Raw genomic sequence first — 13,638 nt, 5'->3', positions numbered from 1 at the left:
AATTTAATGGAGGTTGTGTTGAGGTTGTTTTGAGTCTATAAACAATTATTTTATTTTTTTAAAGATTTAATTTTTTATTTGACACAGAGAGAGACTGAGAGAGGGAACACCAGCAGGGGGAGTGGGAGAGGGAGAAGCAGGCTTCCCGCTGAGCAGGGAGCCCGATGCGGGGCTCGATCCCAGGACCCCGGGACCATGACCTGAGCTGAAGGCAGACGTTTAACCAACTGAGCCACCCAGGCGACCCAACCCTATAAACAATTAAAAGGAAATTGATATCTTTTAAATATTTGGTCCTAGAATCCATGACTATCTCCCAGTATATTAGGTCTTCTCTGATACAAGAAATATAAATGTTGTTTCAATATTTTCCTTAGGAGTTCTTGGGTAACTTCTTGTTAGATTTATCACAGGAATTGCATGGTTTTGTTTTGTTTTTTAGTTTTTTTAATTCTTTAATTTTTTAAAATTTATTTGACAGAGAGAGAGATAGCGAGAGCAGGAACACAAGCAGGGGGAGTGGGAGAGGGAGAAGCAGGCTTCCCGCCGAGTAGGGAGCCCGATGCGGGGCTCAATCCCGAGCCAAAGGCAGCTGCTTAACTGACTAAGCCACCCAGGCACCCCACCATTCAACTTTTTATGGTATACAACTCATGGTTTTTAGTACATTAACAGATTTATGCAAATTTATGCAGCCATCACCACTATCTAATTTGAGAACATTTTTATCACTCCTCAAAGAAACTCTGTACCCATTAGCATTCATTCCCCAAACCTCCTCCTCCTGTGCCTCAAAACTACTGATTTACTTTCTGTGTTTATGGATTTGCCTCTTCTGGATATTTCACATAAATAAAACCCTGGGGCCTGTAGTGACCAAATTCTTCCATTTAGCAGGTTTTTAGGGTTCATCTATGCTATAGCATGGATCTGTACTTCATTCTTTTTGTATAGCCAAATAATATTCCATTATATGGGTATACCACTTTTTGTTTATTCATTCATCAGTTGATGGACATTTGGATAAGCTTCCACTTCTTGGCTATTATGAATAATGCTGCTACTAACATTTGTGTATAAGTTTTTATGTGAAAGTATGTGTTTATCTCTTTTGGGTATATACCTATGAGCAGAATTGCTGAGTCACATGGCAACACTGTGTTTAGCATTTAAAGATCTGCTAAACTGCATCCCAAAGCAGCTTTCATCGTTTTACATTCCCCCCAGCAATGTGACCCTTAACTCTACATTGCCAACAGGCCAAGCTTAAAAAGATGTGGTTAATGGCAGTATAATGTTTTCAAGTAAATTTTAGTAAGTATTTATAAGAAATATTAGACACGGCAATGCTGGATATGTCGTGAAAATTACTGTCAAATTTAAGTGCCATGTACTTGGGAGTTTAAAATCTTTTTCAGAACTGTGAACACTTAATATGTTTAAGGTAGACCATGAGAAACTTTTGTGGATATTGATTCTCACTGAATAAAAGTCCACAATTCACGTAGTCTATAAAATTAGTAGGCTAGGTTCTTCCCCCTTACACAATTTTATGGTACCAAATAAAGTCTCCCCAAAAGTGAATATGGTCCACACTCAGTTAGTGCGGGAGAGTGTTTGCCTGGCCAGTGCGGTCTTTCAGTGATCTGCTCAGCTGGGCGAGAGCTCCAGGTACAGCATGGAGACTTGCTGAGGAGAGCACAGAGCTATGGGGAGCCGCTGCCTGGGGGACAGGTGGATGATCTCGAGGAAGAGAGTCGTGTATTTGAGTCACACGGGAGTACTATGAACTAGCAAAAGAAAATGACCTAACTAGAGAATCTCTTAAGGGGCATTGTGATATTAATTTTAAAAGTCTTTGCCAATTAGTGGGAAAAAATCCAGAAACAGTCTAGACTTACAAATGTGTATACATATGGGTAAAATAGTGAATGAGAAAGAGAAGAAGTTGAGGGCAGAGAGAGAGGATTTACTCCTGGGCCAATAGTTTCTGTAAGGTTTATGGGAACATATATGTGTTTTATCTGTTTGTCCTGGAGAATAGCTAAAGATTTGAAACAAACAGATTCTCAGGAGCTTCTATAACGGTATCATAATGGACTTTAAAAGTGTGAATTCATGTTTAAGAACAGCTGCTACCACATATTTGTTTTGTGAAGGCATAGGACAACTTAGTTTTTCCGAGAATCAGATTTTCCCATTTTACTTTATCCAGCAGCTGTTATTTGGGTGTCTAAACCTATGAAAATTGAGAAACTGTGAACATGAGATAATCGAACAATTAGATTTCTGTATGTACCAACAAAATTTCTGAACCAAACTGGTGTTTAGGAGCTAAAAGAGAAAATAAATTATAAACAGACATAGATAAACACACACATTCTATCAACAGAGAGAGAAAACATACTGACACATACATAACAAGCACCCAATAATTGCAGTTGCTGTCATGTTATTAAATGTTGTCTCTTCGAATTATGACATACTTACCATATTAGACCTACCCAGGAGGTAGCTGGGTATTTCTCTAGTGACCTGGGTATCTTGCGGCAACACTGCTAGTCACAGGTTTGATTTGAGGGAGAGAAGGTTTTTGCACAGAATGAACAGGATGTAAAAAATGTTCTTTCTATAAAAAGCAGTCATCTGGGCAAGTGGCTTCTTGGTCTTTTGATTCCCAATTTGCAAATCAGTTCACACACAGGAGTTCTTATTGTCTTTTACTGATATTCTTTGGCCCATCTTTGTTTTTACTGATCATAGGTTCTGTGGGAATCTATGCTTCCTATGCCTTCCCATTCTTTAAGGGGGCAGTTAACTCATTACTCTTCTATGATATCTGTTATGATTTCCCCAAACTAGAAGTAATCTCTCTGATTTCTCCTAATTATCCTCTTTCTAGGTAGTTGTAGTTCTGTAAATCTAGACGTCATGGATTTTTAAGTATATTATACTACCATTTTTGTACCTCCAAGAAAGAAAAGGCTCTGCCTATTTAACTATTTTACAATGCTTTCTCATCCTTTAGAATTTTTGTCATATATCTACTGGAAGAGCTCTTTTAGAATTAGTTAAATAAAGATTTTTGTTTAAATCTTATTGCTCTCGTAAGGAAAGTGTAAATCAAAGAAATTGGTTAAGGAATTCTTTTTCATATTCAGAATCAGTTTTTTTTTTTTTAATTGCTTTTCAACTCAGTGCTGTTGATGTCAATATTTTTCCAAACACTAGCATATTCTGGGTTCTCAAGAATACTTGTGATATAGCACTTCATAAAAGAATGCTTCACTGTTGTTTCTTAGATTTTCTACCAGTGTGGTCCATTTTGCAAATGTTATGCTGGCTCTTTATATGGTCTTCCCATAAAATGTCAACATAAGGTTTTCAGACAACACTCACGACTCCTATTCCTTCCTCAAATGGTCTTTAAATAGTTTGTTGCCCGAAATATTGATTGGTTAAAATTGTCCAGTCTGTCATGAGGAAAGCGCCCCAGTTTGTCTGTATGCAATCAATGACAACTCGATCACTGCTGCTACTAGGCTATTGGTAATTGTGAGATAACATCGATTTTAACAAAGATCTTGATGTCAGAGGTGTTAACATATTGTGAACCTTAAAATAGAAGAAATACAACACTACTCTCTTCTTTTGTATTCCTTGGAGTTCAACTAAAATTTCACTTCTGTGAACCTTTCGTTGGCCCCTAGGACTTTGTTAGTAGCTATTTTCTCTGAAATCTCATAGCCCTCTATTTAGTTAAAAGGACTCAATAATAATTTTACATGAAAATAATCCACACACATGGTTACAGAAACCTACTGCAATCAAAAAATTCTCATCCCCTGCCCCACTACCCTCACTGTGCCCATGATGACCTTGGGAACAACTAACTTGAACCATTTCTGGTTTTGGTTCTTAGGCCTGTGGCTTCCTCTGAAGGGCTGGATAATATGCTTATACTGACTTCTTTTCATTTATCAACCATAAACAGATACTGTAGTAGAAGAGAATTTAGCTTACTAGTTTTGCCTTCTTTCTTTCTCTGTTCCTGCATATAATTATATTAATTTTCTGAGCTTTTTAATTGGTTACATTTATAATTCCTTCCACTGTTTCTGTTCCATTCACTACAGACAGTTCCTCTTACCTTCCTACAGCATCAGGTTGCGATATTTCACTCTTGGCCTTCCCACTATGTCTCCTTATATAATCATACCGCCCAAGTTTTGAGAGCTATATAGTGAGAATATTATTAATATTTCATGTTTAGTATTGTAATGAATTGAATCTTTCACTTTTGTCTAAATGGTTGAACAAAAAAGTTGAAAAATCTATAAATAGCGTTAATGTTATTATGACTGTAAATATCATTCACTGCAGAATCAAGAAGTGTCCCGGGATTACATTTCATTTAATATGACTCCTTAGCCACCCAAAGGAGAATCTTCCCAGAATCAAGGTTAAGGGGATTCTTCCTTCTTTCAAATGGATTCTTTAATTCCAGCACTTGGTCAAAATTGTGCCATGTATGGGGCACCTGGCTGACTCAGTCCATAGAGAATGTGACCTTTGATCTTGGAGTCGTGACTTCAAGCCCCACGTTGGGTATAGAGTTTACTTAAAAAAAAAGCATGCCAGGGCGCCTGGGTGGCTCAGTTGGTTAAGCGACTGCCTTCGGCTCAGGTCATGATCCTGGAGTCCCGGATCGAGTCCCGCATCCGGCTCCCTGCTCGGCAGGGAGTCTGCTTCTCCCTCTGACCCTCCCCCCTCTCATGTACTCTCTCTCTCTTTCATTCTCGCTCTCTCAAATAAATAAAAATAAAATCTTAAAAAAAAAAAAAAGCATGCCATATTTTATTTTGATTCATATTTAGATCAGGACTTTCTGTAAAGCTTTTTCTAATGATTTTTTCTTGTTGGGAGAAGGTAGGTGGGCCTTCTTCATTATACCTTTAATTTTCAGGTTTTTATTCATTCTCTTTATTTTTTTGGAATCCATTTAATTCTTCTTTTTGACGACCATGAACTCATATTCTTATTTGGCCCAGTGGCCTCAATTTTGAAATATGACTTCCTTTTTTCCCTTGTGCTATTCTGTGGGTTCTGTTTTTGTTTTTGTCAAATTTTTGCAGCTTCAGAATCATATTACGCATTGAGTTACCTCCATTCCTGCCTTCCTTCTGGCCATTTCCTTTCAGGGGTCATCTGCTGTCTGGACTGGTCATTCTCAAGTCTTTGGAGCATTCAACTGGGTTGTAGTCATGCTTTCCTGAATCCTGAATCCCTGAATCCTTCTTTCTTGGTTTACTCCTCATTTTGCTGGAATACCTTGTAAAATTCCTTCTGAGAAAGAGACTCATAGGATATAAATTTAGTCATCGTGTTATTGAAAATATATTTGCTTTGCTCTGATACTTGCTAGACTCAGATTTTCCCATTTTACTTTATCCAGCAGCTGTTATTTGGGTGTCTAAACCTATGAAAATTGAGAGAATTTTCTACTGTAGTAGAATTTTCTACTGTAGTAATTTTCCATCAGGCGTCACTGGGTTATCTTCCAGTGTTTTGGTATAAAACATTTGTTTTATAGTATTCATTGTTTCACTGTATTCATTGTTTCGGTATAAAACATTTGCTTCCATTCTGTTTCTCATTCTTTTAGAGATGTTTTTCTTCTCTGGAAACGTTTCCTGTCTTCTCTTCTTTGCTCTTTTGTAATTTCTTAGTGATATGTTTAGCAATGGATATTTTTCCCATTCTTACTCCTTGTACTTGGTACACTTTTTCTTCAGTTTGGAAACTTGTGTCTCTTACCAGCTCTGGAAAAGTTTTTCATATTATTTCATTGATCATTTTCTCTTTATTCTCTTTTTCTGGAAATACTACTGGTTGGATATGGATCATTTGACCTTTTTTTTTTTTTTAAGCATTTTTTTCCTCTTTTTTCCTTTTGGGGAGGAATTAATTATGCACATGTGTTTGCTAACATTTCTACTGAAAAATGTTTTTGCAACTATGCATATGATTTTCCAAAGCTCTTTCTTCTGAGGATGATTCCTTTATCAGAGCAATCTTTGAATTTATGGATGCAACGTCTTCTGAAAATGTCCTTGAAGATACTCATGAACATTTGTTAAAGCTATTTTTTCTACTCTGATTTATCTATATCCTCTGTGGTAGGTTTTCTTTCCTTTTTTTTACAAAATTTTTTCATTGTGCCGAAGTCTTCATGTCTTAGTTCATGTCTCCATTCAGCATGGCTGTTAAGGGGAAAAACAGGAAAAATGTGAATTCTGTGCGTATGGGCAGTGTTTGTCAACTGATAGGCTTTATTCTAGGCACTTGAGTGGGGAGCTGCCTTTTATGCAGAAGGTCTTTCCCCCTAAATATCAGAACATGTAAGTTCTTTACCATGTTCGTGTCAAGTCTATACTGAAAGCCCAAGTTCTCCTCAAATAACTTGTGCTTTTTAACTCCTTTAATATATAGGAGTATATGGAACAATTTTTTATTTTCTTTGGCTATTTGACAACTTTGGATATTTTGTCTCTGTTTGGGGATTTCCCTACCTTATAAATCCCTATTTTCCCAAGTTTCCTGGCTGCCTATATGTAGACTGTGAACTAGGCTGAATCAGTGAGAGGCATTCATGCCAAATCTTAGATCAGAAATGTGGGATATGGAAGAACAGATGAGCTCAGAGGAACTCAGAGGTAGTAGGCATTGAGGCTTCAGTCATAACATGCAATGTCTTAGCATGGTAGCAGGGTTATCTTTTCTAGAGCAATTTTCATGGGATTTTGGGTGAGGTTCTTGGCTATGTGCTTTATTAGTCAGTTCTCTGACTGTCACTGAGGTTCTGTGAGGTACCCAATAATTTTACTAATTTTTTTTTCTATTAAACTAGCCAGAGTTGTTTCTCTTGTTTGTAAATCACTCCTCTGACAGTTACAGGGAGTTAGATTTGGCTGCTGTGAATTGTTCATGAGGGGATAAAGAAAGTCAGATAATTCATATGCAGACCAAAACCGTCTCTTTTGGCCCCACATCACCCTACCCTTTACCATTCAGAACATTTCCAGGGTTTTGCTAAATAAATTTGTTCCTTCGTTGATGACAGCCCCTTCCCCAAATATCCTACGTAGTCACTTCCTTCATTCTACTTCATTAATCTTTGCTTCATTTTCCAGAAATTTGTTTAAATCTCTCTTTTGCTGCTGGTCCCCTCTCATTCTCTGTTCTACTGGTTGATAATGATTTACTTCACTGTAATACTAAAGACATCTCAGGAGTAAGAGAAGATCAGTTTATTTCTTCAGTTTGTCATCTTGAATGTGAAGTCCCATGCTACTTTACGCATATTGGTATTATAGAACTTTGATATATAAAAAAGTCATAAAACAATGTTACTTGTTAAAATAAATGATGATTTCTTATTAATTTTTATATTTCTAGTCCCTTGTGTGGTAACTTATATTGTACCAAATAGTTAGCTAATAATTAAATGAGTTAATTTATGTACAGATTTTTAAATTACTTTGTAGGTAAGATGCCTATTCTTACTCAACTTTGTTGACTTTCTGGTACCTAAGTCTCTGAATTCTAGCTTATCCCTCTGTATTTTCAAGGAAGTAATGTGCAACAAGATCACATAATTAGAGTCATATCAGGAATTAAAACACTTGAAATTAAGTTTTCAAAGTGACAAATGCTTATGCCAAGATGATGGAAGGTTTTTTGTTTTTGTTTTTAATTTTAAAGTAAGTCTTTAACAGCTACTTGATGGGAAGGAATAGCATGACCAATTTCTGTCTTAAGTGAAGAATGACAAGGTTAGTAGAGATAGACCAGGCTATATTTATTTTGACACTTGAAGAAATAGGGTTTTTCATTTATATTTAAATAAAATACTTAAATAGTGTTGTTTCAGTGAAAAATGGGCACCTCTCTAGCGGAAAGTAAAAGCAAGAATTAGTGGCAGATGGCGCTCATTGAGTTTACTCATCAAGGCAACAGAATTGTCAGAATTGCTTTTCTAACTCATAAACTTTTCTACAAACCTAGAGACTTTGTGAGATCATTGGAGCAAGTTGTAAATAATTTCCTTTCTTCCACTCAAACACTAATTGAGACTATTCTGCTTTATATTTAAGTAGAATTTGATACATAAAGATACACAAAGAATTTTCTATGATAGAAGTTAAGTCTGATTTTCTTCTGAAAACCCATAATATGATAATTCAGGAGAATATAGATTTTGATTTTTCCTTTTGTTTGAAGTTTATAATAATAACTCAAGAATCAGTGATGTGTTTAATATGCTTACTCTGGTGTATTATGAAAATTGAATTACGGACTGCACATCTAGGTGTTATGGATGGCTCATTTAGATCAGTCTATGAATGAATCTTCGTATATTTTATGAAGATTTCAAATAAAACACATTATTCATCTTAACTGTCAACATAGAATGACTATATTCCAGGGGGAACGTTAGGCAATATAATCTCAAACTCCTCATAGCTTGATGTTTATCAGTGGCTCAATTTATAGGAGCTATACTTATGGAGGATTGCCTGAGGAATGTGGACTCCATTTATTTATCTACATCAGGAACTCTTAATCTGGGAGCTTTGGATAAATTTCAGAGAGTGTGTTAACCCCCTGAAATTATAGCCCTAGTTTTGGGTGTATGTGTCTCCTCCTGGCAATTGGTACCTTGCTCTTACCAAATTCTCAACAATATCCATATTTATTTATTGTTTTAAAAGGTTTTATTTATTTGTGTGAGAGGGAGAGTGAGGGAAGGGAGGGGCAGGGAGAGAGGGAGAAAGAATCCCAAGCAGACTCTGCTATGCAGCTCTACATGGGGCTTGATCTCACAACCCTGATACCATGATCTGAGCCGAAATCAAGAGTCTGACACTTAGCCGACTGAGCCACTCAGGCACCCCAACAAGATCCATATTTAAAAATGGTTAAGGGGGCGCCTGGCAACAATCAGTTTGTTCTCTGTATTTATGTCTGATTCTGCTTTCTGTTTGTTTATTCATTTGTTTTGTTTTTTTTTAGGTTCCACATATGAGTGAAATCACATGGTATTTGTCTTTCTCAGTCTGACTTATGACACTTAGCATCTATGTTGTCCATCCATGTTTCACAAATGGCAAGATTTCTTCCTTTTTAATGGCTGCATAATATTCCTCTCTCTGTGTGTGTGTGTGTGTGTGTGTGTGTGTGTGGTGTGTGTGTGACATCTTTGTTATCCATAGAATGCATCTTTTGAAGATTGTTATTTTCTTAGTATGATGCCGCCAGACTATTTTGAAGAATATTTCAAGAGTCATATCATGCCATTCATTCATTCACTCATTCATTCAGCATTCATACAGAAAGCACCTAGTAGGTGACAGGCAGGCTTCTGAGTGTGAAGGATATAATGATGAAAAGGAAATAGTAAAAAGAATCTCTTGGTCTAGTGGAGTTTACATTCTAGTGGGGAGAGTTAGACAATAAGCAAGAAAAACAAGAAGTCATATTCACATTAGGTAGTATGATAAGTGTGATAAGGAGAAAATTCAGCAGTAACAGCAGATATGCGTGTTGGGGTGGGGAAGGTGTTGAAATTTTAGATGGGCTAGTCAGGAAAGATTTTATTTATTTGTGTGAGAGGGAGAGTGATGGGCTAGTCAGGAAAGGTTCCGAGAAGGTGACTTGAACAAAGGAAGAGCAGTAGTTGATGAGGTCAGAGGGGCACTCGAGATCCAGGACATTGTAGCTCTGTGCAGGACTCAGACTTGTACTCAGAGTGAAAAGGAGAGTACTATAGTGTTTGGGGCAAGCCAGACATGATCTAGACCACTCTAGATGCTGCACTGAGAATAGACTGAACTGGAGAGGAAGGGTAGCAGCAGGGAGACCAGTTAGGAGGTACTTCTGACTGTCCAGGGAAGAGATAATGGTGGCTTAGAATAGAGTACTAGCAGTGGAGGGGCTGAGAAACTGTTGAATTGTGTGACGTTTCCATGAAAGTCTGGTACTGTTAGGATGTTCATGAGGATGTTACCTGTTTTGAATTTACTCAGGCAAAAATTTCTTTCTGTTCTTAGTGTTAGGATTATTTGAACATTTCCCCTAAGCTGTTGGTTTCGTTTTCAAAGTACTCTGAAGGGGCGCCTGGCTGGCTCAGTCGGTAGAGCATGCAACTCTTGATCTCGGGGTTGTGGGTTCAAGCCCCATGTTGGGTGTAGAGATTACTTAAAAGTACTCTGAATTTATGGTTGAACAATTTGATCATAAGAAAGCATAAAGGAAATTAATAGTTCATCTTTAAAAAGTGAATTTAACTGAATGGTATTTTGTATATTACACTTATTTTGGTCTTCTTACCATTAGTTTTCCCTTTGCTTGTTTTTTTTCCTCACAGTTTAAAGATTTCTGCCCTTTTTTGGGGGGGGTATTATTTGTGTTTTTGTAAACCTCTTTATGTTCCTTTCTGGTACAATGTAGGGTCATATAAATATTTGCCTCATTGAGTCTATATCAGGGACCATATTTCACACTCTCTTCAAGGTTGCATCTATGCCCTTTTCACTTTTGTGATTGTTTCTCTGTTATGTAAGAGTGAAACCTGCCTGCAAGAATTCAAACCATAAGAATAGTTTGTGTTTTGCATGGAACATTAAATAAAAGAACGCTTGTCTTATATAAGCAAAAACAACTGATCTATTCGGTCATTTGACTCAGCAGATCAGTTGAGTTAAAAGTGAGTCAAATCAATTGTTGGACTGAATTATTTGCCACCAGTTGGTTCATTCAAAACACTTAGTCTGGTATGTTGTATCTGTGACACATCCTGACTATGAAACTTGCACTTGGGTTTATTTTAGGAGATATTTTTTGAAAGTTTTTATTTAAATTCCAGTTAGTTAACATACAGTGTAATATTAGTTTCAGGTATAGAATTTAGTGATTTAACACCTCCATACAACAGCCGGTGCTCAACACAAGTGCAATCTTAATCCCCATCACTTATTTCACCCATTCCCCGCCCCCCCCCCAGCAACCTCCCCTTAGGAGAGAATTTTGCATCAGAAACAGGTATCAAAAAATTCATATGACTCGATAATGAGGAGTCCAAAGGCTGAACAGACGTTTAGAAATCCTAAAGACACATTGTGATATCAGTGTATAAAGAACCAAACTTCTGACGAAAAACCGAGAGACTGAAAAACAAATTGATCAGGCTGTAAAATGTTTATGCTCATCCCTTTTCTTCCCGGGAGTTATTAAGTCGGGAACTAAACAAACATGTTTTCCTGTTTACTCATCACATGGTACCAATTCTCAGATGTGACTTATGAGACATGTTTCTCACTTCGTATTTTATAATATTCTTTGTGGTAAAGCTGTGACTTCTATTTTAAAATAAAATCTCTCAGAATCATGAGAAGCTCTGAAAGGGATTGTACAGCTCATCCATCAGGGGGATTTGTAAACGAGGAACCTGAGGTCTAGAGTGTTGAAGTCCCAAGTCCTACAGCTGATTAGTTGAAGATACTAGATTGGCACTCAAGACTCCTGACACCTAATTCAGAACTTTTAACCTCAGATTAACGTTGTGTAGTGAACTGAATCCCCAATTTGAGATAACAAAAAATACTGGAACAACAAAAGCCTTTAGGCTTTCATTACAAATCGAAGCCCAATATATTAAAATTACGCTGCCATTCTAATTCATGATGTCCTAGTATGAGCAATCTTATTCAAGATGTATTTCAAATTGAGTAGACTTCATGGGAAAGCTTGTCTCTTGAAGTCACCCTATCATTTGGATATATTAAGCCATCAACCTTTCCTTAGATTACTCTGATAACTCTCCAGTGTGAGTATTACTGCATCTGCAAATAAACACTAGGCGTTTCCAAAAGCATACAGGGAAATTTCGTCATCTTTATTGGAAATAAATATACGGTCAATACCTATGCTGTAACTGTTTGGCTTTGTAGTATCACAGTAAATGTAATGGCTTTAGAAAATAAGAGAAATTTAGGAACTGAGTATAAAAAAATTAATGTTAGATTGTGTACATATTGAATCAAACTTACGAACACTTTTGTTTAGTAAAAAATTTGGTCTTATCCTGTGATGCCTGTCCTGGTTTGTCATGGCATAAAGGAACATTAAAGATTTTTTGAATATGCCATATATGAATATGTGGCTTATATTTTAACTGTGTAAGATAGTATGTGCACGGGAATGAATCTATAATGTCTAGCTATACTTTAATGTGAGACGCTTCTCTGATATTGATGCAGAGTTATTATAGAGTATTAAAATTTAAAGACTTATTCATAATCCTTTTCCTTTTATATTTTCCCAGACAGCTTGTATCGATAGATGTCAGGTGTTTTGGGTGTTTTGTGTGTGTATTTGTTTTAGATGTACTGTTTTTCAGGTCTACTTCTCTGAAGTAAGATGACTTGTCAAAATTTCTGTGTGGCTTTGTTACATTGGGGTAAGTAATTAGCTTTTTAAATGTCCGTATATAAGAGATTTTGCCCTTAAGGATCCTGTTTCTTTTATTGGCTAGCAGAATTTCCTGTCTGCAGTTAGAAATTCTCATGCTCATGTATAAAAATACAAACCAAACAAAAGTGTAAGTGTGAAAATGAAAACCCTTCTCAATCTCCTGGACCAACCTGATGTGTAGCTTTCCAGAACTATAACACACACAAACATACACAATTCGTGTCTATGGTTGCAAAAATGGAATTGGTCTATGTCTATTGTTCTGTGTTTTTCTGCTTAATAGCTTTTCAATTTATCATGACAACTTTTTTTTTTTTTTACTGAGTACTTACTGATATGCTTATTCATTTAATGGTTGCATAACAAAGAACTTATGACTATACCTTAAATTATTAATTTACTTGACCAATTCCCCATTGATAGACATTTCTTTATCTGTAACAAATAATGCTGCATTGAAATCCATACATATATCTTTGTATATTTGGAAGAATATTCCTGTTGATTAATTATTAGAGAGGACTTTCTATGTTAAATAGTATGCACATTTAAAAATTTGATAGGTACTGTGAAATCTTCTCCACAAAATTTCGTACCATTTGCAGTACCAACACAAAGTACATGAATGCTATCCCTTGCATTTCTGTCAAAGATGTATATGATCATTCTTCCACGTTTTTGCCCTGTCAGATAAGGAAAACATGACATCTCATTTCAGTTTTATTTACTTGATTATTTGTGAGGTTGAGCACTGTTTATTGACAATTTATATTTCTTTTTTTAAAAAAATTTTGTTATGTTAATCACCATATATTACATCATTAGTTTTTGATGTGTAGTGTTCCATGATTCATTATTTGCGTATAACACCCAGTGCTCCATGCAGAACGTTCCCTCTTTAATACCCATCACCAGACTAACCCATCCTCCCACCCCCCTTCCCTCTAGAACCCTCAGTTTGTTTTTCAGAGTCCATTGTCTCTCATGGTTCATCTGACAATTTATATTTCTTACGCAATTTTCTAAATCATGTACTTTGACCATTTTGTTGCTGGATTTTATCTTCATGAGTTTTCAAAATTTCTAAAATGTCACTGATATTTA

The 13,638-nt window shown here is 36.3% G+C and overlaps 1 protein-coding gene across 3 annotated transcripts in view; it reads left to right on the top strand.

Annotated features, from left to right (window-relative positions):
* Positions 1-13,638, top strand: part of LEPR (leptin receptor) — a 90,756-nt gene that overhangs the window by 6,695 nt on the left and 70,423 nt on the right. For 2 of the 3 annotated variants that reach the window (XM_064589011.1, XM_045897477.3), the window contains exon 2: positions 12,461-12,520. In XM_064589011.1, coding sequence (XP_064445081.1) covers positions 12,481-12,520 — 40 coding nt within the window. In that variant the 5' untranslated portion in view covers positions 12,461-12,480. Of the gene's footprint in view, positions 1-10,773; positions 12,521-13,638 lie in introns of those variants that run through there. The other variant, XM_045897479.1, reaches the window with a different exon arrangement.

This window comes from Mirounga angustirostris, unplaced genomic scaffold (assembly GCF_029215605.1).
Source record: "Mirounga angustirostris isolate CCGP_5_RB_7025 unplaced genomic scaffold, mMirAng1.0.hap1 SCAF_4, whole genome shotgun sequence".
In the NCBI taxonomy this organism is placed as follows: Eukaryota; Metazoa; Chordata; class Mammalia; order Carnivora; family Phocidae; genus Mirounga; species Mirounga angustirostris.
Note: the sequence above shows the minus strand (reverse complement) of the source record. Positions and strands in the feature narration are given on the sequence as shown.